Source organism: Cololabis saira, chromosome 11 (assembly GCF_033807715.1).
Source record: "Cololabis saira isolate AMF1-May2022 chromosome 11, fColSai1.1, whole genome shotgun sequence".
In the NCBI taxonomy this organism is placed as follows: Eukaryota; Metazoa; Chordata; class Actinopteri; order Beloniformes; family Belonidae; genus Cololabis; species Cololabis saira.
In genome coordinates, this window is record NC_084597.1 from 22,010,108 (window position 1) to 22,037,675 (window position 27,568).

Below are 27,568 nucleotides of genomic sequence, written 5' to 3' on the forward strand. Positions count from 1 at the left end.
AAGTGCCATTTGTGTCCCCTCCTGCTACACGTCATTCAGGCAGCCAATCAGCACAGAGCCTCATTATCATAGCCTCCCCGCCCCTTAGAGAAGGAGGTTAGAAGCGGTAAAAATAATGACATGACCCAGAGGCTGAATTTCTGATTTGTGTAGAAAAAAACAAGCTTTTGATTGTTTTTAAGACATTCAAGGCCGGTTTAAAATATACATTAAATGCCATAATAGGTCACCTTTAAGTTATCAAGAATAAAGTCGTGACCGATGATTCAAGTTCAGTAGATTTAATACATCATTTGCAGCAAGCTGGTCAGAACGTACCGGGGAGCCTCGACGCAGAGAACCAGAGAACTAGAATGCATCGTAATCTAAACAACACAAGAATGATGAAGACTAAGCACAAGCAGGGATCTGGAGAATACCCATGAATCAAACATTTGCTTCAACTGTGACTTCTTTCAAGGTTGTCTTTGTTGACTGAAACCCAGTCAGGGGCATCAGACCTGCAGCTCTGGGGGCGACGGTGGGTGAATCAACAAACACCACACAAAAGGCTTATCTGATCATTGTGTGTCAAGATGCGTTTAAAATGCGTCCGGAGCACTGCTGCAGGTTCCACCAGGTGACCGGTTTCAGCAGAGGGAAGGTCCGCCCCCCCCTCCCCCGTGTCTGGGGGAGGGATGTGGGTGTGGGGCTGTCACTGTGGATCTCCACCTGGATTTTGCTCCCACGCTGCCCACTCAGACGCCACAGCTGAGACATGAGCGGACGAGTCGGAGACCTGAGCCCCAAGCAGGCTGAGAGCTTATCCCAGGTTAGATCTTAACCCCGGTTTCATATTCCCTTGGCTTTGTTTCGTCTAACTGGTGTTGTTGCCGCTTGTTTGTGAGTGAGGCTGCTGGCTGCTTCTGTTTAGGTTTCATTGACCCTGACACTTGACAAGAGCCTCTGACTGTCCGGCTCAGTGTTCCTGCTGTGTTTCTGTGTTGACTAATTTTTGTTTGGTTTGGGATGACATGAATTATTGTAGTTTTCTGCTGGAGTATGATTTATGATGAGAGAAACTCCAAAGTTGAGACTAAATCCAGAGTTTTTATTTGCCTGCTAGTGGTCATCATCACTCTTTATAACATAGTTTGACATGTATGGCACTAAATTAATCAGTGTACACACTGGAATAATTCTAGTGTGTACACAAAAAACAAATGGTCTTATATTCCAGTGGAATATAAGACGAGTTGTTTTAGTTTTTCATAGCAGTTTTTGTCGTAGAACCACTAGATAAGACAAGTACCAGGGTTTTAGTTGTAGCCTCAGATTTTGTAAACTCAACTAAAATTCCTAAAAGCCAGGTATTAGTTCACCTAAGTTTAAGCACATCCTAAATCTGGACTCGACACACTTTGTGACCATTTTTCATGACTAGCATAGGGGTTAACATTCTCGAGCCTTATTTTCAATTAGCTTCACTGATGAGATCATTTTCTTCTGGTTGAGGATGTGGATATGCTCCTAGTTTTACTATCAAACAGTGTTGTGAGATCTGCAGTTGTTCTTCTTCAATTATTCTTCAGTTTAAAATGTAATGGTTCTTCTTCTCCCCGACCTTTACATCCAGTTTGGGGAGAGGATCCAGGACATCCTCCCCAGCCTCCCAGCACAACATGACCACTACCTGCTCCGCTGGCTCAGAGGTGAGACCTGCAAACTGCTTTTCTTTTGGAATAAAATTTACTTTATTGGTTTCTTTCAGTCCCACATGTGGATTCTGTTTTAATCGCATAAGAAACAAACACCAAGAAAAAGTCGAAGAACTACTTTTGGTTTTGTTCATCTAAAGTTGTTTTTATACCTTGTCTGCATATATATTAATGGTTAATACCAATTTTGGTAAAAATTTAAAGCATGTACAATACAGACCAAAAGTTGGGACACACCTTCTCATTCAAACAAATGGGGAAGTGTGTCCAAACTTTTGGTCTGTACTGTATATGCATTTTAATCTTCTTAATCTTTTTTTTTTTTTTTTTTTGATCTGAAGTTGTTTTTGACATTTACTAAGACCTTCAACAAATTTAAATATGTTGTTAATTCATGTTTTTACACAAAAAAAGGTTTGTTTAAAAGAGGAGGAACCAGATTTTGCCCATAATTGTTTCACATAGTCTCACCTTTTGGAAAGTAACATTTATAATATGTTTAATACTGTTAATAAGGTACTGAGAGTTTTATTGTATTTTCTTTTTTTTATCTCAGCAGCACTGTTTTCATGTAATTTATGATTCGTGTGATTCAAATTTCAGTTTTGCGCTAGTTAATCAGTGACTGGCTTTCCGTAGCGACCGCTCATCTGACCTCACGTCCTTGAACCACCGCCGCTCGGCACTCATATCCGACCGCAAACGTTTGCAGAGCTTCAGGATTATCGAGCCCTGATTAAAAACTCTTCAGCCTGTAGATGATCAAAACCTACAGGACAAAAAGGCAATGAAACCCACAAGTCTGGTAAAAATAAATGTTTTACGCACTTTCAGACATAAAAACAGAACAAGGTGGTCAAAAACAACTCAACCTGATCCGTCTTCCTTCTCTTTAATTAAAAGCGTTTTGTCCGCTGTGAAATCCTGGACAGATCCTAAGTATCTGCCGTCTCTGCTGACAGCCAACACATCCAGATAGATTATAGATGCGGTACATTTAAAACATTAAGGAAAGAAACTGGTTTTGGGAATAGAGGTAAGAGTACATCGCTAGAAGCCCACAGAGTCGCTAGAGGAAAACAGATGCATGAATAATACAGTAGCCTTCCTCATCTGTACAGCGTTCTTGTAAATGTAGCAAAACTGGCAGTGTACACGTGACGGCAGAACAAACCACCTGGGATGTGATTTACCTGATGAGGACCTGATGGTTTATTTAATGTTACATATATCAAAACCTGTGTGATGTATGAATACATGTCAGTGTCTGTCCCTCTGTTGACTATCTGTCCCTCTGTTGACCAGTGGACACACAGTTTGATCTGGGGCCCCGCTGTTTGCGCTCACCGTTGACTTTGACCCGGTGCTCGCAGCTCAGTTAAAACCAGACAGACGACTGTAAACAGTGTTGTTGATGGGTGATTCTCCTGTTCAGACAGTCGGATGCATTGGAAGTGGTCTCGGTATGAGACAAAAACAACTTCAGCTTGTGCCACTGAGTATGAAACAATCATGACTCTGTAGCTCAGGGACGTGCAGAGACCTTATGAGGGGCAGGTGCTAAAATTTTAAAAAGGGACAAATGGAACACAACTTTAACACTTTCCGACAATAACTTTGTTACATTTGTTACTTTGTTACATTACAATACAAAACACTGTTGTGTGTTGTATTGTAATACCTGCTCTGAACTTCTTAAACCTTACCCACGACAAATACCCCATATTATAATAACAAACTAAAACTAATACTGAAACTAATGGAAAAATACAAAACTATAATAACTCTGGATACCCACCAATCAAAACTAAAGTAATTTCAGAAAAACATTACAGATCTGAATAAACTGGTACATGTGCTGCCTGCTGTGCTCTTTGTTATCCAGGTGATGGATCCACGGCCTTTAGCACCTCACTCCACTTCTCTTCCCTCTCTCTCAACCTCCTCTCCACGAGGCATGTCTGCACAATTAAATATCCTGATAAGTAAAGTAAAAATCTGATGCACATAAAGCATGCGCCCACGCACATACACACATACACGCAGCCAAGTGGGGGATTTAATTTGCAACTTAATTAAAATGACATGATCTCTAAAACGGTGGGCAAAAAGACCTGGAGAGACGAGCAGCTGCATTTCTATCCCTCTCTCTGTCAGCGAGCGGCTAATGGCTACTAATTACTAACAGCAATATACAGCACATGTTGCGCAGTTGCAAAGCATTGTTGTTGTTGTTGTTGTTGTAGTAAGGCACTTGACTAAGTGAAATTCGTGAAGTGCCTTACAACAACAACAACAACAACACACACACAAGTAATGTGCACATAATGCTACTGCTGCAAACCATACCGGGAAGTGAAAATATATCCTCAGTTGAAGTGTCAATCTCTGCAGAGATGCAAACTGCTGAGCAGGTCACATGATGAGAGCCTGCCAAGTGAATGTCAGAGGGGGATGTTCATCATATCATTTTATTTAGCTGAATAATTATTAATTGGTAGATGATATTGGTGAATGAATGGCACGATGGGTCCACACTTGAAAATGGAAATCTTTTTTTTTTAAAGGCTTTTAAAAAAAAAAAAGAAAAAAAAAGGCCTTTGACAGAAGCTGGAAAAAACTACTAAACGCTCTTTAACACGTTCTTTCCAACTAAATGAATAACAGGACTGAAACTGAGTGTCTAAGTTAACAAGAATAAGACTTGAAAGATTATTTAATTAAGCAGTTGCAACTGGGTCAGAACCTACATCAGGCGTTTCCGTGCAGTACGACCATGAAACAAAGAAGCATAATCTTTTAAGCCATACCTGATCATTCATTCTTCCGATTCTAGTAGACAAATCATTGTTGACGTCAATGCTAATGTTTTTGGGGCAGACTACCCGTCTGTATTTTTGGTACACATCTACTATACGGGTCTGCACATTTGACCACCAGTTCATCGACTTAAAGGAGCTTGAGGCCAGATTGTGGCAGGATTTATGAAAAAAATCCGTATACATTTTAAGTTTTCTAGTAATAATGTCAGATGAAGCGTTCCAAACCCAAAAGAATGAGCCCTCTAGCGTATCTCTCCGTTGACTTGAACAGGCTGTGTGCTGCAAAATGTGCTGCAATTCGGTCCCGAATTTCCCGCGCTGTCCTGCGGATGTGACGTCACATGACGCTGCATGTGCGTTCTCCCCGTTCTCCCGTGCCGGCTTCACTGTTGGCTGCAGTACCCCCAACGGCCGTCATGGTGAAGGGTGGCGCTAGAGAGTCTCATTTCTTAAAAGGAGCCTTAAGCTCCTTTAAGCCTGGGATATACTTGCTGTGGGTGCTTGCGTCTGTTCACGTCCGTTCACGTGCACCACCAACCGCAACGTTGCTCGCGTAGTACGCGAGGAGAGCGCATTGCACCGGCGGTGACCGGTTGGGGGCAGTAAGCAGAGCAACAGTTGGAAAAGTGATTCAATATTTAGTAGCAGTAGCAGATTAGAACAACAAACAAGTTAACATGACACCATTGGATGAAGAGGAGATTATAACATTGCTTTGGTTGCGATCTCGGCAAAGGAAACAGCGCCAACGACCTCCGCGTCGTCACTTGTGGCCAGCTGGTATCAGACCGGGACCAGCTGGTATCAGACCAGGACCAGCTGGTATCAGACCGGGACCAGCTGGTATCTGACCGGGATCAGCTGGTATCTGACCGGGACCAGCTGGTATCTGACCGGGACCAGCTGGTATCAGACCGGGACCAGCTGGTATCAGACCGGGACCAGCTGGTATCTGACCGGGACCAGCTGGTATCAGACCGGGACCAGCGCCACTCGCGGCCAGAGGGAGAACTGCAGGTCGTGTACGTGTTCAGTGTCTTTTTGAGAATGTGCACGTCGACGCGTCAAATGAAAGCAGGATACACGTGGAGGCCATGATGCGTACGCGGTCTGAACTGCAAATATATCCCAGGCTTTACTCTCTTAAATCCTTGGAGAACTTTAAGGGGGTACTTAATGGATAAATAGGATAAATAACGTCACCATCAACAACGCGAGACACTGCAGTCTGTCTCACCAAATCTGAGTTAAAGATCTAAAGATGTAAAACGTCTGTTACTTTAAAAGCTGCTGGGTGTTGAAACAGGATCTAATGTTTATTTTCTTTGTTTTCAGCTCGTAACTTCAATGTTCAGAAAGCTGAGGCCATGATCAGAAAGGTAACGACCGTCTGATGCTACTTCACTCCTGATCCACAATACATACACAAAAAATGTAATTGCATCCATTCATTTAACAACTTTTCTTCTTATTTTCATCATTATTTTACCTGAAAGGCACCTGAGAGGGTTATATAATACAGATTAAGCAAGAGCGTACCTCTCTGGACCTTTTAGACTTGTGTCCTCCGGGGGAGACGCTGCTCGTGGTCAAGGTCGCTGCTCGTGTTTAAACAAACACGTTTCAGAAAGAAAACAACTAAAGATTAGATTCTAAAAACTGAGCAGTTTTCACGTACTTTTACTGTCTGCAACTTTTATTTTGCAACTTTAGTTACTTTAAATGTTAAGTTTGTCCTCAAATCTGGAGCTGAAAATGCTGCAGCTGTGGTCACCTCTGGATCAGGTCTCCACAGACCAAAAAAACTGGTGCAAACAGACAAACCAATTGTGAAAATTAGAATAAAAAAATAGAAATCAAGACTAATGTGAAGATATAAGTTGTGCAACATAACACCAAACTGTTTTTATCATTGCTTGAGGTCCTTCGTCTTCTGGTAAAAATAAAGTAAAAATCCTTGATGTAGGAAGTTGGCGCGTTCTGTTCATGTCCTTTTCTTCTCTGCAGCACATGGACTTCAGACAACAGATGAAAGTGGACTCCATCCTGTCTGACTGGAAGCCTCCAGAGGTAACCGGGTCTGTTCTAGTCACACATTTTACTTTAGAAAAAGAACAACAAAGCTTTTATATTAAATAGATCACGTCAGCCTGTGATGTTCTCTAACGTACCTTCATCAAATCTGTCCTTATTTGAGAAGTTGCTACCAAAACAATGCCAAAGACGAGCTCCGACAAGCGTAGATACCCCAGTCCACCAGGCGGTAAAAGGCTGTCTGACTACCCAACCCAGTAGAGTCCGGACCAACCCTGTAAAGTCTGGGCCAACTTTGCGACTGAAATAGCCGCTGCTGGCGAGCACCAACATCCTTGGGGCCGTTAGTTAGCATCATATGATAATATGAGCTAAGCTAAAAAGATCAGATTTTTTTTCAGTTTTTTTCAGAATCCGAATCAGAATCAGAATACTTTATTAGTCCCAAAGGGCAATTCATTTATACAGTCGGCCTGTCCATAGCAACAACACATAATACACAAAACGGGCAACATCCACGACCACATCAGCAACAACAACCACAACCAGTGACGGCACAGCAGAGCAGAATGCAAATACTTTATGGTTCACAGTCGTTCATAGCAAGAAAACTTAAGTTTCATTTTGCATTTAGCAGCCTTATGGCAGACGGAACAAAGGAATCCGCATAGCGGTTAGTTTTCCGCACCGGCACATAATACCGCCGACCTGAGGGCATAATTACAAAGAGACTGGCCAGAGCATGATCAGGGTGGGAGAGTATCCTGTCTGCTTTCTGCACCACCCGTGCTTTCCAAAGAGAGCAGAGGTCTTTCAGCTGGACTCCAGTAATTTTAGAGCAAACCCTAACGATGTCATTCAGACACTTCTTGTCTTTCATGGATAGACCACCAAACCAACATATAAAAGAAAATGTTAAAAGACTTTCAATAAAAGTTTGATAAAAAGTACACAAGATGTTTCTGCTGATACCAAAAGAGTTGAGTTTCCTCAGCAGATGGATCCTTTGATTTGCTTGCTTTAAAATGCCATCAGTGTTTTCATTGAATTTCAATTTCGAGTCGAACACAGTGCCCAAGTATTTGTACGTTTGTACTATTTGTACCTCTTCATTGTGAATAGTGCTCGGTTTGGGGTCGACACTGGATTTCCTGAAATCTATGATAATTTCTTTGGTTTTTGCTACATTTAGGTCGAGGGAGCTATCTTCACACCATTTGATAAATTCAGGGAGGGCACAACTGTGATTTGATTGGTGGCCCTGAAGAAGAGACAGTAAGACTGTGTCATCTGAAAACTTGACAAGACAGCTGTTTTCTTGAGAGGATCTGCAACTGTCTGTGTAAAGAATAAAAAGCAGGGGGGAAAGGACTGTTGTGCTCTGTTAGGGGTTAACTCAAGGTCAGAAGTCTAGTTAACCAAAACTATAAAGTAGCAAAAGTGGATCCAGAGCCTATTGGTCGGTAGAGGAACCGCAGGACAGCTTTCTCCTTGGTGTTAGACTTCAGCTCGTCACCTCAGGCATCTCACGTCTGCTCCTTCTTTGTCAGGTGATTGAGAAGTTTGTGGCTGGAGGGATGTGCGGCTACGACCGTGAGGGAAGTCCAATCTGGTACGATGTGATTGGTCCTCTAGATCCTAAAGGTTTGTTGCTGTCGGCGACCAAACAGGACTTCATGAAGACGAAAATCCGACACACGGAGATGCTGCACCGGGAGTGTCGCAGACAGTCTGAGAAGGTCAGGAAGGAGGAATCTGATCCACCCTCCCATCATTCCTTTACTGTCTTTATTTGCTCCTCACACTTGTACACATTCCTTTGCCTCCTCCGTATGTTTCCTTGCCTGTTTTCTCTTTTGTTTTCTCCTCATTATCAGTCCTCTTGTCTTTCTCCTCCTCTGCTCACCTTCTTCCATCTCTTTTAATTTCTTCTCCTGTCGTTCCCATTCCTCTCATCTCTTTGTTTCATAAGCTTGTTTTGTCTTCTCTGCCTTTATTACTTCTTTTTCTCTTGTGTTCCTTTGTTTCTCATTCTTCTTTCCTTTGTTTTCCTCATTTTCCTCTACTTTTGCGTTGTTCCTTCATTTTTCCTCTCACCTCCTCCTCTAATGTTTCCTCATCTCCGTCTCAGTTGGGGAGGAACATCGAGGCCATCACTCTTATTTACGACTGTGAAGGACTCGGACTGAAGCACATCTGGAAACCTGCTGTCGAGACTTACGGAGAGGTTTGTCGTCTGCTCTCACATCCATCACCTCTATCCACAGGTGCAGAAGAAACATCAGTCTATAACGCTGTCCTGTCCTCTAGATCCTCACCATGTTTGAAAACAACTATCCTGAGGGGCTGAAGAGGGTCTTCCTCATCAAAGGTCCCTGAGCACAAATAGAACGTGTTTGTCTTCAGAAGTTGGATTTTTTTTGTCTTTGGTTGACAATTTTCTTTCTTCTACTTCAGCTCCAAAGATGTTTCCGATGGCCTACAACCTCATCAAACACTTCTTGTGTGAGGAAACACGACGTAAGATCATCGTTTTAGGAAGTAAGAAGATGTTTTTAAATCCTAGAATCATTCTATGTCAACACTTCAACTTTCAGGTTGATGCCAACCCTGAACTAAGAAAGTTTGCAGTTCCTCTACCGACCACTAGGGCCTGGATCCAGAGCTGCGGTTCCTCTACCTCTACCTAGTGATCGGTAGAGGAACCGCATGTCCAGATCCAAACCCTAGTGGTCTGTGAGGAAATGAGCACCTGTGGGGCTCTGCTAGTCCTCGTTTCAGCTCTAGCAAGACTCTTTTCTGATGTTGTTTCAGATCGATTGAGGATAGCGTTGCCACCTTTCAGAAATAGAAATAAGGGACGCCCTGATTTCAGTAGTGCAGGAGCCAAAAGAAAAAAGCCCCCAAACTTCTAAACTGAATAAAAATGTGTTTATTTTTATATAAAATTTTTATATAAAAAAACAAAATGCTTTGATTTCAAGTTTAAAGTGCTTTAATAGCATTGAACTTTCATGACTGTACAGACAGCCAACCATACTAGCAACTGAAATATCCTCCTATGCTACTGTACACATCAGCCCAAATGTATAATATAGCCTACAGGTGAAGAATATGGTGTAAAAGTTAATTTATTTCAATAATTCAACTAGAATATGGTGTAAAAGTTAATTTATTTCAATAATTCAAATAGAATATGGTGTAAAAGTTAACTTATTTCAATAATTCAACTAGACTATGGTGTAAAAGTTAATTTATTTCAATAATTCAACTAGAATATGGTGTAAAGGTTAATTTATTTCAATAATTCAACTAGAATATGGTGTAAAAGTTAATGAAAATACGGTACAAATCGCGTCCCGTATTAGTTCAATACGGGACGCAACATTTTTTTCTCAAATAAAGGACAATTCCGTATTTTACGGGACGGGTGGCAACCCTAATTGAGGATGTTGAGACAGATTTGATCAGAATAAATGTAAACTAATATTAATTACCATCATAGGTTAGCATAAGATAAGTCTGGCAAGCTAAGATGGCTAGCTGTGATGGCGTAAGGTGGGTGTTTTCCAGTCAGCTTCCAGGTCTGTTTGTGCCATCCATTTACAACATGACACTGTGTAGTTCAAGAAAACAGAGGTTTCACTAGTATATAGTGTACTTCAGAAAAGCTGTGACATCACAGAGGCTTTGTCCAGTTCTTCTCTGCGGTTAGCACTAAAGAGGAATTCAGCGGCTGATGTCATTCACAAATGACTGTCTACTAGCATACATAGCTAATGTTGCTACAGTCGACACGAGTTTGGTTCGGTCAATCCTCCCGTTTACCCGGGTCTGAGCTACCCACCAGTTAGAGCTCTTAACGTACCTAAAACTTTAGATCTGTCACAGACGGTGTTAGAAGAACTTGAGAATCCCTGTGATGTCACCCAAAGGTTGGCTTGTGTCGGGGCTGCTGGACAGACCACATTGGCAGGAGATGACTGGCAGTTTAATCCCTCTCATCCAAAATTGGGTGGAAGCAACAGGCCTATAGGCCTCTAGACAGACCTGCTTGAGTTCAGTTACCCTATGTTAGCCGCCTTAGCTTGACTGGCTTAGTTTATGCTAATCTATGGTGCTTACTAGGGTTGCCACCTTTCAGAAATAGAAATAAGGGACGTCCTGATTTCAGCAGCGCAGGAGCCAAAAAAAAGCCCCAAAACTTCTAAACTGAATAAAAATGTGTTTATTTTATATGAAAAAACTAAATGCTTTGATTTAAAGTTTAAAGTGCTTTAATAGCATTGAACTTGCATGACTGTACAGACAGACAACCATATAGCAACTGAAAAATCCTCCTATGCTACGTATGTCCACATCAGCCCAGATTTAGAATATAGATACAGGTGAAGAATATGGTGTAAACGTTAATTTATTTCAATAATTCAACTAGAATATGGTGTAAAAGATAATTTATTTCAATAATTCAACTAGAATATGGTGTAAAAGTTAATTTATTTCAATAATTCAACTAGAATATGGTGTAAAAGTTAATTTATTTCAATAATTCAACTAGAATATGGTGTAAAAGTTCATTTATTTCAATAATTCAACTAGAATATGGTGTAAAGGTTCATTTATTTCAATAATTCAACTAGAATAGGGTGTAAAAGTTAATGAAAATACGGTACAAATCGCGTCCCGTATTAGTTCAATACGGGACGCAACATTTTTTTCTCAAATAAAGGACAATTCCGTATTTTACGGGACGGGTGGCAACCCTAGTGCTTACTAATGTTACACAGGAGCCTCTGGGACCAAACACCATTACTTTTTTGTCGTTAAAATTTAAAAAATATGAGGGAGCATCCAGACTTTAATGTCACTTAGGCATATTAGGAATGGTGCAGCTGAAAATGCATCATTCTGCGTCATTGGTACAAACATTTGATTATCATCTGCATAGGAAGGGCGCTTTCTAAAAATAAAGCCCAGAGGAAGTAAAAAAAGGAAGGGCCCTAGGATGGAGTATTTGTATTTGTTGTTAATATTGAAAAAAGTATTTATTCAGTTAAAATATGTTTTAAATTGTAAATGTTCGCAGGTGACTGGAAGGAAGTTCTGCCTGAACACATCGACCCTGAGCAGCTTCCTGTTGTGTACGGAGGAACCCTGACTGACCCTGACGGGGACCCTCGCTGCAGGACCTGGGTGAGAGCAGAGCGCCTCTCAAGAGCTGATGCAAAAAAAAACACAAAAAAACCACACACTGACGGGATCTGTTTGCAGATAAACTACGGTGGCACGGTTCCCAAGTCGTACTACGTGCAGGACTCGGTGAAGGTCCAGTACGACAACAGCGTGACCATCAGCCGCGGGTCCAGCTTCCAGCTGGAGTATGAAGTCACTGCAGCCAGCAGCCTCCTGAGGTACGACAGCAGCTTCTGTCACAGAAATGAATAAAAAATGGCTGATTTCATGGACAGAAGTCTCTGAAATGCAGTTGTGAAACATCACAGGTTCCAAAGTTCATGTCACTTCACTGGTGTCTTTCTGATTTCAAACAGGAATGTATGTACATGGACTAAACAGTCTACGACCACCTCAATGACCGCCAGGCAACTCGGTGCTGTGTAAAAACAGCACAGATCACCATACTGCTACAGTCGTGGTTAAAAAGAGCGTGCATTACATTTTTGTTGGGCCTTTTTTTTTGTCTTATATTTTTTAAAGGCTCCAGTATGTTCCACAAGATGTTTGTGGGCTCAAAAACACCCCAAGCACAAACACCAAATCACACGCTGCGTCCAACTACGTGCACTGACGGACGGACAAATCTCTTACTGTATTTGGAAATCAAATTACTGTTATTTGAATTAACTTTCATAAGGAAAATATGTTTGTGTTGAATAATCAACAGTTTAATCTAGGCCTGGGTTGAAAAAAATCGATTCTCCTATTTTAAATCGATTCTCATATTAATTCCTAAAAATCGATTCATATGTCTAAAGATCGATTTAAAAAAAAAATAATAATAATTTTTTTTTTTTTTCCCCTTCATCATTACATTACAACTTTTGGTACTTTTTTGTTTATGCCCAAAAAAGGAATATTTTGTTGGACACGAGAATAACTGGTGCCATGTTTTTGCCTTTAAATATGTTTAAAGGTATGAAAACATTAAAGTTTTCAGTTATAATTGCATACATTGTCTATATTTCTTTGCTTTATAAACTGTCTTGGGGTTACATTTGCATAAATGTTAAAAACCAAATTCTCATAAATGGGGAAAAAATAAAAGCGATTTCTTTCGTCCTCTGTTTGCTGCCCTGGATCTGTTTGATAATTCTGACCCACACAATGTTTCTGAAAGCAGTTATATCAGCATTCTGGGAGCTGATTAGTCCTTACAGCATCATTAGCTGCCAATACTTGCTGTTGAATCTCAATATAATACTAGTATTAATATGTTGCATAACTAGACAGTCATATAATTCATGCAACAGCTGAAAAAACTGTTTTATTAACAGTAACCCAAATCAATATCGGATCGGATCGAATCGGATCGAATCGGATCGTGATAATCGATTCTGAATCTTAAGAATCGGAATTGAATCGATTCTTGATATTTGAATCGATCCCCAGCCCTAGTTTAATCAACCAGAGTTTATGCCAGGAACCGGCCCTGCACACGCACAACACCGCAGTCCAATTAAAACCCCCCAAACTGCTGATTTGTAGATTATTGTTAAAGTGGTTTGAAAAGTTTTTGCTGGACATTCAGACCTCCAGACTTCTCCAGATTGGTGGTGAGATGCTGCCTCATGTAGGGGACTTTAAGAGTAAAGTGACAACATGATGGCCTGGTGGAAGGGGAGTTCACGGGTCATTAACCAGGGACTTGTACGGCACGCCAGGGATTTATTGATGTTGTTTATCTAAATTAAGTTATGTAATTTATCACTCGGGAGGGTAAGAGTGACCTGTGGTGTAATAGGAACGAATGACCCATTCTCCTCCCAGGTGGCAGTTTGCCAGCGATGGAGCAGATATCGGCTTCGGCGTGTACAGGCGCACCAAAGAGGGCGGCGGTCAGAAGGTGGCCGAGATGCTGCAGGTCCTTCCCAGCGAGCGCTACAACTCTCACCTGGTCCCTGAAGACAGCTCCCTCACCTGCTCAGAGCCGGGAGTCTGTGAGTATCAGCTCAGCTTATGCCACAGTTGCAGGAGGGGAGTTCTGGGAGAAGGTCCCACCAATGTTGATCTGAGAATGCATCGATCCGACTCTCTCGGTCCAGTTCCTGTACTGATATCTGGATATTTGTGTAACACCTGATTACCATGATACCATAGTTGAGTTCCTGAGTTGTGCATCTCACCATGTGGAAAAGACCAAAGCTGTCTGGCTTGAACCGTAGACTGTGTAAGAAGAACTGGACAAACCATTTCAGAACCAAATCATAATACCACATTACACCAATCTGCCATCCTTCAACCTTGATTCAGTCCAATTCAAGAACTTGCCAACGATATAAGACGATGCAACCAGTTATAGCAAATCACAGCAAGTAACTAAACCGTAATTTGACATGTTTATTTCTGGGTTACTCAAGACAGTTGAATGAAAAACCATCTTTTTCTTTCATAAAAATGAAAAAGATGATTTCATCACATATATTGATGTCTAATCAATGTTTTACTTTTGCGTTGATGCTTTTGGATCCTTACACCCCGTGTGCTAAGTAGCTTAAGTGACAGCTAGCCATTGCTCGCTGCCAATCAAAAGACCACGCCCCTATTATAACAAAAAATAAAACATTTTGTTCACTTAAATGATCAAATTAACTGAAATAGCTACTTTTATAACGATGCCTTCTGTTCTGTGCAGACGTGTTGTGTTTTGACAACAGCTACAGTTTCCTTCAGTCCAAGAAGGTGAGCTACAAAGTGGAGGTGGTTCCTCCGTCAGACGGACAGCTGAAGAGCCCACACAGCAGAGGAGACGGGAGGCTACAGTAGGGACGCCCAGGCATGAGGGAACCAAGTCCAGCTTTTATAGCCCCTGCAAGTGTGGCCTGTAAATAAGAGTTTGTAATTCTTTGAAACTTCAATTTGAACATTAATTATCACCAGGAAAAGAACAGTACTGTAAGACAGTGACTGTATGAAACAGACAAAACACCCTGTGATGTCATCGGTAGGTTTTCTAGAGGTATTTGAAGCCTGTGTTTTTCAGGCATCTAGAAGGTCATTTGACACAGTAAGATGCTGTTATTATTAGACTGGAAAACCAGGATTTCTACAGGTGTTGCGTTATTTAAGCACTGATTTATATGTTATGTGTAAAGGTGCTTCCCTGCCTTATAACAGATCTACTTCAGGTCGGAGCCGTTTCCTGCTATATACCAGCTCCGTCCATCCCACAACAACCTGCAGCCTCTGAGGTTGTCGATCACATCAAACTCCCACAATCCCGTTGGGTGTCTTTTTTAAACAAAGTTCAGTTGAATAAAATATTTGAATCTATTAATTGAATTGGCCCTGCGATGGACTGGTGTCCTGTCCAGGGTGTAACCCCTGCCTCTCACCTGAAATGAGCTGGGATAGGCTCCAGCAGACCCCCGTGACCCTGCAAAGGATAAAGCGGGTATAGATAATGGATGGATGGATATTAATTGAATCTGAATTTTGTCAGAATTTGTTATTTCATAGTTATACATTTCAGGGATTTTTTAAATAAATGTTGTGAGTTTAAGTCAGAAATACTGAATATAATTTCTTGAATTTGCAAACTTACAGTATTATGTCAGAAATGTTTATTTTCACCAGATTTGGGTTTAGGTCAGAAATTCTGAATTTTCTCTCACAAGTTAGTATGTTTAGAAATTCTCTCGTAAATTTGCAAATGAATAAAGTCAGAAATTGTTTTACTTCTCGTAGACATCAGAGTTTAGAAAGTTTTCCCTGACACTGTAACCCCGCCTCATCGCCAAACACCTTTTTTTTTCCCCCAGTAAAGTCCACAATGTGTTGAGCTAGCCACACATCCTTCATCAAAATACCTTAGCTACTGTAGTGTCTACAAAATCGGGACTGGATCCTCAGCCGTACGTTGTCATGGATTAACGCCACTGATCATCTGAACTCTGATCATCTGATCCTCCATCACACGAGCAGAAGAGATGGACGCCTCTGCTCAAGTTGAACTCCCCCGCCTCTAGCTGTGTGCTTTAGAAAAGTCGTAACCACACACACCAACACTAACATAATCATGAGTGGTTGAACGTGGAGGCCCTGCCTCCTCTGGCGGATGGAGCACAGCTGTGGTCCGCTTCACATTCCAGTGACACCAAAGGAAACAAAACATTTAGTAGATTTAGTTTCAGCAGCGTATTGAATGATGTAAAATGATTCCGTGTTAAAAGACGACTTCCTTCCTGTTTATGTCCGTTAATATGTCCCACTGGAGACCCACAGACTACGGGTCGGAGTCAGAGGGTCCGGTCCCTCACTGTAGAAGCAAGACTCCAAAACCGGGACTGGAGAACTGAACCATGGATTTCTGTTGACACCATGTGGCTCCTCCTACTTGTTGCATCTGTGTGCAGTTGGTTCTCCTGTGGAGACATCTTTGGGGAAACACTCAAGAACTCTGCTCCTTAACTGAACTTGTCCCTCAGACCTGGGGGACCCTGCACCGGTACTCAGGAGTCCTGCGCCAACTCACAACACATCAGCAGAGGTGTGGTCCATTACTGGACGGGAGTTTTCTTCCACTATTGTTGATTATTCCGTCTAAAAATTGTTTTGTAATGTATATTATAAAACAATATATGTTTATTGTGTGATGAAATAAATGAATGCTTCTAAATATAAATCTGTCATGTTTTATACTCTTATCAGTTTATTTCTATAAACGTTAGTCCTCGTTTTAACCAGAGGTGGACAGAATACTCGACCCCAGTACTTGAGTAAGAGTACAAATACTACTGGTCAAAATTTACTCCGTTACAAGTAAAAGTAGCTCAGTCAAAATATTACTCAAGTAAGAGTAGAAAAGTACTTGCTTTTAAAGGTACTTAAGTATCCAAAAGTAAATGCTTTTAAATTTACTTTAAGTAAAAGTAAGAGTAAGAGTAAATTTCTTATTTTCCACATCAGTAAATTACTATATTTTTTCTAAATTAATTTAAGGATCTTTTAACTCTTGTTTCTGAGAATTAACTCTTTGAAACCAGCTGCACTGATGTGTTGCTTTTAGAACCACAATGTTATATAAAACCTGCAGAAGAAAAAAGAGCACACCTGAAAGAAACGAGTACTTTTCAGCCTTCCTAGAAATTTACTCGAGTAAAAGTGAAAATATTTGTCTTGGAAATGTATTCAAGTAAGAGTAATAAGTACCAAAGAAATCTAATACTCAAGTAAAGTACAAATCCTCTGGATATGTACTTAAGTACAGTACTCAAGTAAATTTACTCAGTTACTGTCCACCACTGGTTTTAACCCCAAACACAAAAGCCATGTAGGTAACCATAACAACCAGGCCCAAACTATCTGGAGTTCAGCATTTTACAGTCAGACAGATAATTCACAAATAGGAGACATTCAAAACAGGTGTTACTCTTCCAGGAGTGGATGGCCATCACATTTACACTGAGATCAGACTCTGTAATGGTCAGCAAGATAGGAAGTATCCTCAACCCCCCCAACCCCACTCAATCTCAGAGCCTCTTTATCAGAACCATGTTTGGAGAACTCCTCTGTAGACCAGAGTCTTCGAGTGACATGTGAGGACATCTGTCTGACAGATGAAGATTGGCTGAAACTGGGCATGTGACAGGAAATGATCCAAACAGCAGCAGATATAAACCAGAATGATGACAAAATAAAGAGTTGTGACCTGAACTTGTATGAGATGCTTGAAGAGACTGTACCGTCTTAAATCATGTGGAAGCAGTTTGAGGGTATGTAGTATTACCCACACCACATTTTTTATTTTTTGTTTAGCTTCACTTTTGTTGAATAAATATAAAAATGTAAAGTTTTAAAAATGTTTTTAAAAAGTTAAATTAAATATATTGAACTAAAAGATGGCCTATTCTCTTGTACATAAGTACATATTTGTAGGCACCAGTTTGAGCTCTGAAAATCGTAAATGAGGGCATTTATACAATGATGACCCAGTTGTGACAAACATCAAAAATGCCACAAAAACTTAAAAGATTAAAAATCATCTCAAAAATAAGCAAGACTGACAACAAAAAGACAGATATTAGATATTGGAAAAAATAAAACAAACAATAGATGCCTCATAAATGAAAAAAAAGACACAAAGAGACATGAATTGGTCATGTAAAGATACACAAAGATCAAAATCAATCAAAAACACAAAAATCTGATCATAAATACATCATGTGACTGCAAATGTTAAATACAGAAGAATTAACTGATGGAACAAAAACAGAAAGGACACAATATCCTCTAAAGATAATGATACATTAAATAACAGATTAACAACAAAAAGGTATAAATGGGTTAAAACGGTCTCTAATTATGAAAATCACACAAATTAAGAGTGCTGTTATATTACTGGTTAAAATGAGTTTATATGGAGGAACTAGATACTTTTTTTCCACAATAAATAAAGACAATATGGCTCAAATTAGTGAATTATCTAATTATCTTTTGTGTTCATCTCACATTTCAGTGCAGCAGTGACCCGGTGTTGTGCCGTATTCAGCACCCCTGCCGTGAAAAGCACCCCCTGTCTTGTAATAGGTTAGTGTAAGTTGTTCACATCAACTCTTCTTTTGGGATATGTGTATACAAACTCATTAATTGAGAGCATTTACAGATTTATTGTCATAAAACCAACATGTTGAAAACACTCAACAACATCACACGAAACAAAAACATTTTTTAAATTGAGTCTTGCTAGGAAAAACATAAATAAAATAAATATATCAATAATAAAGTAAATATTCAAACAATAATATAGAAAATAACCAATAACATAAATAGAAGGAAATAATAAATAATAATAAGAAAATAAGAAATAATAATAAGAAAATAAGAAATACTTTCAAAACCAGAAGGGTTTTGATACCTGCATATCTATCACAAAATGCAAAAAAAAAATTGTTTTTAAAAAAAAATGCAAACAGAATGCACCCTTTGAACAGACAAACAAATCAACAGATGTGGGTGAAAACACAATCTCCTTGGCAGAGGTAACAAGGGACGAGGGGGTGCTTTTCACGGCAGGGGTGCTGAATACGGCACAACACCGGTACCAATCTGCACAGATACAGTACCTGATGATGACGAGCCGATTCTGCAGTAGGGGTCAGATGTGTCCACGAGGGGGCGCCAGAACCGAGCAGCGCCGGTACTGGTTTCATTACATAACAGCGGATCGGCCACTATTAGGACCTAATAAATCATACACGCGGTTAATGAGCATGAACGCGGCTTTTGGGAGACAAAATGGTGATTTTGGCGTGGAGAAGTGAGGCCCAGATGTTCACTGTATGCTCACTAATGTAACAAACACTTAATAAAGTTATTGTCCGGACAGTAAAATCAGCTGCAGGGTCCGTCTTTGTTGCTGGAAGTGGCTCTGCATCCCGGACCGGACCGGGCTCGGAGCCAGAGGGATGCAGAGGGACGGGGGGGGCTTTTACATAACATCAGCTGACTCCGCATACAGTTGATGATGAGACACCGCTGGACGCAGCAGCAGCAGCAGCAGCAGCAGCAGCTGCCGCAGAAGGGGGGTGGGTTCTGTGGATATGCAGATGAGACAGATGCAGAGGACCCCTGGAGCCAGCAGGGGGCCCCCACGTTACAAGCTCAGTATTCGAACTAATTTAGTTTAGATTAGTTTAGTTTATTGTTTTGCACAGTTTTTAAAAATATACAGGAAATATCAAATATAAATACTATAGGTGCAGGAAGAGGCAAAAAGCCCAATGGGCTTATTTGAAGCTTCCACCAAAGATATAAAAATTTCATCTGTTTATAAAGAACACAAGATTAACATACAAAAACAAAAAGTATAACTACACAAAAGTGATGACAAACTAATAATGCAATATATAAATAGTTGAAGTTGTTTATTTATAGTAGGATAAGCCCCTTGAGTTGTAACAACTCGTTTACGAGGGGGTCCTACACAAAAAACATCAAGACATAACACAACTCAGCACAATACAGTGAAAGGAGACAAGACAATACAATACAATACAGACACGAAAACAAAACAAAAACAAACAATCAAACAAAAAAAAAAAAAAACAAGACAGACATATACAAAAATCACTTTGACAAAATTGCAACCAGAGTTTGAACAAATATTAGATGAGAAAATAAAAAATATGGTGACAGAGTTAATGAAAGCATTTCAAGGTAGGTGGATAGGACTTGATTAAAACAGATTAATGATTGCGATGATCTGATAACTACAGGTAGATGGTTCCAGTCGTTTGGACCTTTGAACATGAATGCTTTTGTACCTACTGATTTCCTATTGTGAGGCACTGCAAAGTAAGGATAAGTAGATTGCCTGGTTTGATAATTAGATGTAAGTTGTACAAAATACTGTTTTAAATAAGGCGGGTAATCATAATAAATACATTTAAATATAAATTGAAACCAGTGTGTCTGTCGTCGAGTATGAAGAGAGGGGAAGTGAAGAGACTGGTACATTGAACAATGGTGAGTATGATAAGGACAGTCCAGTATAAATCTGCAGATTCTATTGTACACTTTGTTAAGAGGAGCTAAAACACATAAATAATAAAGAATAAAGACAAAAAAATAAGTGTGTGTGAGTGTGCATGGGATATTGTTTTTACAACTTATATTACTAATATTGACTCAAATAGCAAATAAAGCAAATAAAACGGTGAGTGAAACACAAAAAAAAAAGAAAAAAAAGAACATGGATACATGTATAACATTACATTGGGAAAACAGTTACAAAACAGAAGTCAAGTGGTCCTTCAAACGTCTTTTGTAACCTTTCAAAGAGGAAGAGCTCTTTGCCAAGTGGGAAAAATCATTCCACAATTCAGTGCCCCTAAATCTCACCAAAAATTGACTGTCTTCAGTTGGAGCCAAAAAAAAACAGTTCAGTAACCTTAAAGAACTCAAACCAGGTGTCAGACCTGTCCCCTCAGAGCGGTTCTCTCTGATCAGTCTATGAGGTCACAAGGTCATAAGGGACAAGAGGGGACACGCGATCAAAAGGGTTCCAGTTTGGGTTCAGTCCAAATTATTCAACACATACACATATTCCACAAATCTTTTAATAGTCTTGAACAATCGGTTCACCTCTGTTGCTAATCCAGAACCTGGGTCCTCCAGACCCAAACCCACCTCGGTAAAAACTAGATACTAGCATAGAAGAGCATAGAAGCTGAATGCAGCTTCTCCATGTCTGGTTTTCTGGGAACTGCTAAAAACAAGATCCAGATGACCTGAGGGGTCTGGAAAGTTCATACCGGGTCAGGAGGTCACTGATGTATTCTGGTCCTGGACCATTCAGATCTTTATAGACCAGCACCAGGACTTTAAAGTCTATCCTCTGATGGACAGGCAGCCAGTGCAAAGACCTCAGAGCTGGACCATACCTGTTAAGTCTCCCGTTTTGGCCGGGAAACTGCCGTATTTTACCCCTCTTTCCCGCCGTCCTCCCATATTAGTATTTTCCCTTAAGTTTCCCATTTTATAATATAATTATTTTTAAACTCCAAACTAAATTGTCACTAACCTCGCGAGAACTGCCACTTGCTGTAGCCTGGGTGGCAGTTCTCTTGTGGTTAGTGGCGACACGGGAACAAACTCGGAACAACAAATCAGATGGATGGATGAAACGAGTGAGAAGACATTTCTGCCAAAAAATCAAAGACTTTGTGTAAATATCTGTAAAATTGGGAAACCAAATTTACTTTCCTAAAGATGAGCAGGACGGGGCACAGAAACATGCGTCTGTGTCATCAGTCAGTGAATGCCAGAGAGCCACATGAGTGAAAATGAAGAATTAAAAGAACATGTAAATGTTTCACTTGTGTATATACACTGAAAAAATTTAAAATAAATAAATGTGCTTTAATTCCCTTTTGTGTTTTCATTTAGGCTCTATCATAGGGATTACATACATAGGAATGTTCACAGCATTTCAGTGTCAACAAAGGTAGAACTATCAAATTCTGAGCACCTAGTTATAGTTTGTAACTGGTTGACAGGTAGATATTTTAGATGTGTTGTAAATCTGTCTTAAAATGTAAGATACTGGACCTCGGTTGGGCTAGTGGGACAGCGGGTGGCGGAAAATGTCCGTTATTTATTTTACTTGACAAATATGAGTTGGACTGATGTGGTCCACTTTTCTGGTCTTAGTGAGGACTGGAGCAGCAGAGATCTAACTGATCTTTTAAGGTGGACGTGTAAAGATGCTGTTACAATAATCAAGCTACTAAAGATGAATGCATGGACTAGTTTTTCCAGTTCCTGCTGAGACATCAGATCTTTCAACGTGGCGAAGACGCAATGGAGCTCGGAAATGCGAAGACGGAGGCTGGATGAAACATTCGCAGCAGCAGGCTCTCTGCATCCTGAGCATTGCATCCATTTAAGGTTCCACATCTAGGCCGGATTATCCATATACTGAACCGGGCGAGCACCCAGGGGCACCAGCCAATGAGGGGACACCAAATCAAATGACTAGCTGGACCATATATGTCATATTTTGTTATTTTCTCTATATATTTGCTGGAAGAGGAGCAAACAGGTGCAGCAGTAACCAATGATATAATACAAATACATGAAAATAATAATAATAATAATAATAATAATAATAATAATAGTAATAATAGTAATAATAATAATAATAATAATAATAATAATAATAATTATCATTATTATATTCATGTATTTGTAGTTAATAATAATAATAATAATTATTATTATTATTATAAAATAAAAAGAATTGCGTTTGAGTGAGTTCCTTAACAACTTAACAACCTTAAATCTAACAGTCTACACATTGCTATTTTATTAATGTGCTGTTCCCCCTACCTTCACATCAGCTCATTCAGCAGGCCTGTTTGATTGTTTAGTCATGTGCTGTAATAGTTTTGCATGTAGTCCTCAGACAGGCCAGATATGATGGAAATGATGATAGTTAACATGTGGTCTTACATTGGCATGTGAGTTGCATCCTGACTGGAGCATCAGTGTAGTTTGGCGTTTGTAGACTCATGTCTATCTATGGTGTTACTCTTAGTTGGTTGCTTGTCTTACATTTATTTTTAGTATGAGTGTTGATCATAATACGTTCATGTAAATCTATGGTCTTCATAACCATAGTAAATTTTCCCTTTTTTTTTACCCACCCTGGGGTTCCACACTGAGTTAATCCGGGTCTGTTCCACACAGTACTCGAGTTGTAAAAAAAAATCAGGGGGGATGGTGGATTTTATCATATGGGGAGAGATAATTTGTGCTCATTACAAATAATATAATATATTACAAATAATAGCACTGACCAAAACACCTGCAGGAATGACATAGCAGCAGTTAAATGCAGCCTTCTGTAAGCTTTAAATATCCACTGGGCTTACATCAAATACATCAAAACACAACAATAAAAAACAGTTTTCTGAACTTATCAATATGACTCTGTCCTTCACAGGATAAGTAAAATGGATCACTGCAAAAACTCAAAATAAGAATATTTTTCCTATTTCTAGTTAAAATTTCTCATTTTAGTAAAAAATCTCATTACACTTAAAACAGGACTCATCACTGGAAAAAACAACAATTTTCACCTGTTTCAAGTAGATTTTCACTTGAAATAAGTAGAAAAATCTGCCAGGGGAACAATATTTTTTTTGCTTGTAATGAGAAGATAAATCTTGTTCCACTGGCAGATTTTTCTACTTATTTCAAGTGAAAATTTACTTGAAACAGGTGAAAATTGTCAAATAAGTTATTTTTATGGTGTTATTTTTCTGGTGATGACTCTAAATGTTGAAATAGCAGTAATACCACATGTATTGATGAAATGGCATAAGGGATGGAAAGGGGGAATGGCAGTTTTACAGGGGGGATGATTTTTATTGTTTTTATTTCAGGGGGGATGCCATCCCCCCTCATCCCCCCTCAACTCCAGTACTGCTGAAATCACACCTTCAAGTTGCGTCGGCATCTCTCATCCGACCCCAGAAACGGTGGAAGACGGTCAAATCTGGGAAACAGCGGAATGTGCGTGCGCCTTTGCGCCTTTGCGCCTGTGTGCTTGTGCATCCCCTCTACCTGTCTCCGTCGGTAGGCGGTGTTAAGGGGGGGTGTGATGGAGCGGGCGGTGGGCGGATCCGCTCGGACATGAGTAAATGACGTCAGCTCCCAGGTCGCCGAGCAGAGAAACAAACATGGCGACAGAGTGGAGCGGGCAGCAGGGTTACGTCCTCACCGTCATCATCTGCCTGTGGAGCGCCGTGGGCGGCCGCACGGAGACGGCGGCAGCCGCCGCGGCGGCGGGGAGCCCCGGCGGCAGCCAGCTGCTCGGCATGCGGCTGGAGAGGAGCGACAAGCCGGCCAGCACCACGGACGACGGTGTCATCCAGGTGACCGAGGAGAGCACCGTGCAGCTGCGCTTCTACGGGCTGCAGCTGCACGCCGGCGCATGGACGCAGATCCGCTTCACGGAGCTGGGCGGCGGGGACGAGGATGAGGAGGACGGGGAGGAGGAGGAGGCTGCAGCGGAGGTGATGCGGAGGAGAGCCGGAGCCGACAGGACCTGCGTCGACTTCACGAAGGACATGAGCATCGGCACCTTCATGAACGTGAGCGGAGGAGGCACGTCGGGCGTGCTGAGCGTGCAGGTGAAGCTGCTGAAGGAGTACGCGCTGTGCACGCGTGACCTTTGTAACCTCCATCACCTCCGTCCAGTACTCGAGTTGAGGGGGGATGAGGGGGGATGGCATCCCCCTTGAAATAAAAACGGTCCAAATCATCCCCCCTGTAAAACTGCCATCCCACCTTTCCATCCCTTATGTCATTTCATCAATGAATGTGGTTTTACTGCTATTTCAACATTTAGAGTCATCACCAGAAAAATAACACCAGAAAAATAACTTATTTGACCATTTTTACCTGTTTCAAGTACATTTTCACTTTAAATAAGTAGGAAAATCTGCCACTGGGACAAGATTTTATCTTCTTATTACAAGCAAAAAAAAAAAACTTTTGTTCCACTGGCAGATTTTTCTACTTATTTCAAGTGAAAATCTACTTGAAAGAGGGGAAAATTGTTGTTTTTTCCAGTGATGATTCTTGTTTTAAGTGTAATGAGATTTTTTTTACTAAAATTAGAAATTTTAACTAGAAATAAGACAAATATTCTTGTTAAGATTTTGAGTTTTTGCAGTGATCGATTTTACTTATCCTGTGAAGGACAGAGTCATATTGATGAAGTTCAGAAAACAGTTTTTTATTGTTGTGTTTTGATGTATTTGATGTAAGCCCAGTGGATATTTAAAGCTTACAGAAGGCTGCATTTAACTGCTGCTATGTCATTCCTGCAGTATTTCTGCAGGTGTTTTGGTCAGTGCTATTATTTCTAATATATTATATTATTTGTAATCGGCACAAATTATCTGTCCCCATATGATAAAATCCACCATCCCCCCTGAATTCTTTTTACAACTCGAGTACTGCCTCCATCACATTTGTAACCTGCATCACCTCCGTCACCTTTGTAACCTGCATCACCTCCGTCACATTTGTAACCTGCATCACCTCCGTCTTAGGGCTGTTCGATTTTGCCCAAAAATAAAATCTCGATTTTTTTTCTCTCTCAAAATCCGATTTTCGATTACCATTACGATTATTTTGTGAATTGACAAAAGGCAAAGAAATGATTTCAAATATGCTGTTTTTTTATTGAACATTCGCCCCATTGGGCTTTAAGTGCAAACTTTGCTCTTATTAAACCAAGAATGAATGAATAAAGTGCAAAACTCTGTAAAATAAGTTGAAAAAAAGTTTTAAAAAATATAGTAAAATATAAAGTTTTATCTCTGAAAAAAAATCAGCAAATCAGCACTTGCAAACATACAGTAAGTTATATAAAAAAAAAAGTGAAAAATCGATTTTACGAGTTTCACGATTTAACATTGTTCTAATTACATAATCGCGATTACGATTTAAAATCGATTAATAGAACAGCCCTACTCCGTCACATTTGTAACCTTCATGACCTCCGTCACCTTTGTGACCTTCATGACCTCCGTCACCTTTGTGACCTTCATGACCTCCGTCACCTTTGTGACCTTCATGACATCTGTCACATTTGCGACCTTCATCATATTTGTCACCTTTTGTAACCTGCATCATCTCCGTCAACTTTGTAACCTCCATTCTTTTCATCACCTCCGTCACCAGGTGAAGCCGCTGCGCAAGAGCGAGCCGCAGAAGGAGTATGCGCTGTGCACGCGTGTGGACGGCAGGTGGGTGCTGCTGGGGGACTCGGACGGGAAGCTGCTGGTGGTGGAGGAGAGGCGCTCCCTGCTGCCGCTGTGGCTGCAGGTGTGCCTCATCTCCGGGCTGCTGGTGCTGTCCGGCATGTTCAGCGGGCTGAACCTGGGGCTCATGGCGCTGGACCCCATGGAGCTGCGCATCGTGCAGAGCTGCGGCACCACCAAGGAGAAGAAGTACGCGCGCAAGATCGAGCCCATCCGCAGCAAGGGCAACTACCTGCTGTGCTCGCTGCTGCTGGGCAACGTGCTGGTCAACACCACCCTCACCATCCTGCTGGACGACCTGATCGGCTCCGGCCTGGGCGCCGTGGTGGCCTCCACCGTGGGCATCGTCATCTTCGGGGAGATCGTGCCGCAGGCGCTGTGCTCGCGCCACGGGCTGGCCGTGGGGGCCAACACCATCATGGTCACCAAGTTCTTCATGCTGCTCACCTTCCCGCTGTCCTTCCCCGTCAGCAAGCTGCTGGACGTGCTGCTGGGCCAGGAGATCGGCACCGTGTACAACCGGGAGAAGCTGGTGGGGATGCTGAAGGTGACGGAGCCCTACAACGACCTGGTGAAGGAGGAGCTCAACATGATCCAGGGCGCGCTGGAGCTGCGGACCAAGACGGTGGAGGACGTGATGACCCCGCTGGGCGACTGCTTCATGATCCAGGCGGACAGGGTGCTGGACTTCAACACCATGTCGGAGATCATGGAGAGCGGATACACGCGCATCCCCGTGTACGACGAGGAGAGGTCCAACATCGTGGACATCCTGTACGTGAAGGACCTGGCCTTCGTGGACCCAGACGACTGCACCACCCTGAAGACCATCACCAAGTTCTACAACCACCCGGTGCACTTCGTCTTCCACGACACCAAGCTGGACGCCATGCTGGAGGAGTTCAAGAAAGGTGAGGGTTCTGATGGACTCCCGAGCAGCAGCTCATGTGAAACACACACACACACACACACACACACACACACACACACACACACACACACACACACACACACACACACACACCAGATCTATTGATATTCGGCATTGATCAGTGGAACATGCAGACCTACATGAACTCTTGCTCACTTCTGTTGTTTTATTATTTTTAATCTTTAAAATCATTTAGTTTTTAACTTATTTTTTTGTCTATATTTTTCTTTTTTTTCTCAGTGTCAATCTTTTATATTTTATCTTCTTATTTAACCTAATTTGGATCTTATTTTAGAGATTAATGTTTATTTCTTCTCATTTTAATCCCAATTATCTCGTATCATTTCTACAAAATAATTATAGTTTTAATTTTGAGTTTTATTTTTATTTCTATTATATTATTGCATTTACATTCGATTATAAGTTATATTATATATGTATTATATATGTATACATTTATTCATTGTATTTTTTGAAAAATTGGACATTTTGTTAATCTCATAGTTTTTCATTTCTTTCATCAATTTTTATTCCTTTTTATTAGTTTATGTTTTTTAAATGTGTTTTGTT

At 40.9% G+C, this 27,568-nt stretch overlaps 2 protein-coding genes across 3 annotated transcripts in view; both read left to right on the forward strand.

Annotated features, from left to right (window-relative positions):
• The first annotated feature begins 160 nt into the window (after positions 1 to 160).
• On the forward strand, positions 161 to 16,402 carry sec14l7 (SEC14-like lipid binding 7). Its single transcript, XM_061734000.1, has 12 exons — positions 161 to 811; positions 1,616 to 1,691; positions 5,855 to 5,898; positions 6,527 to 6,589; positions 8,104 to 8,292; positions 8,685 to 8,780; positions 8,864 to 8,924; positions 9,011 to 9,094; positions 11,640 to 11,746; positions 11,825 to 11,964; positions 13,559 to 13,728; positions 14,424 to 16,402. The coding sequence occupies exons 1-12, from the start codon at positions 758 to 760 to the stop codon at positions 14,552 to 14,554; spliced, it is 1,215 nt and encodes a 404-aa protein (XP_061589984.1). The 5' UTR covers positions 161 to 757; the 3' UTR covers positions 14,555 to 16,402.
• Positions 16,403 to 23,851: 7,449 nt separating this feature from the next.
• The window catches only part of LOC133455127 (metal transporter CNNM4), a 28,744-nt gene continuing 25,027 nt past the window's right edge, over positions 23,852 to 27,568 (forward strand). The window contains exons 1-2 of one of the 2 annotated variants that reach the window (XM_061734001.1): positions 23,852 to 24,426; positions 25,988 to 26,978. In XM_061734001.1, the coding sequence (XP_061589985.1) occupies positions 23,935 to 24,426; positions 25,988 to 26,978 (1,483 nt within the window). In that variant the 5' untranslated portion in view covers positions 23,852 to 23,934. The remainder of the gene's footprint in view (positions 24,427 to 25,987; positions 26,979 to 27,568) is intronic. The other variant, XM_061734002.1, reaches the window with a different exon arrangement.

What these genes read in the sequence shown, in the direction of transcription:
- sec14l7 (XM_061734000.1), top strand. Translation starts at nt 758, where the DNA reads ATGAGCGGACGAGTCGGAGACCTGAGCCCCAAGCAGGCTGAGAGCTTA. An exon ending in AGGCTGAGAGCTTATCCCAG is followed by an intron (nt 812 to 1,615) that starts GTTAGATCTTAA and finishes CTTTACATCCAG; the next exon opens with TTTGGGGAGAGGATCCAGGA. An exon ending in CCTGCTCCGCTGGCTCAGAG is followed by an intron (nt 1,692 to 5,854) that starts GTGAGACCTGCA and finishes CTTTGTTTTCAG; the next exon opens with CTCGTAACTTCAATGTTCAG.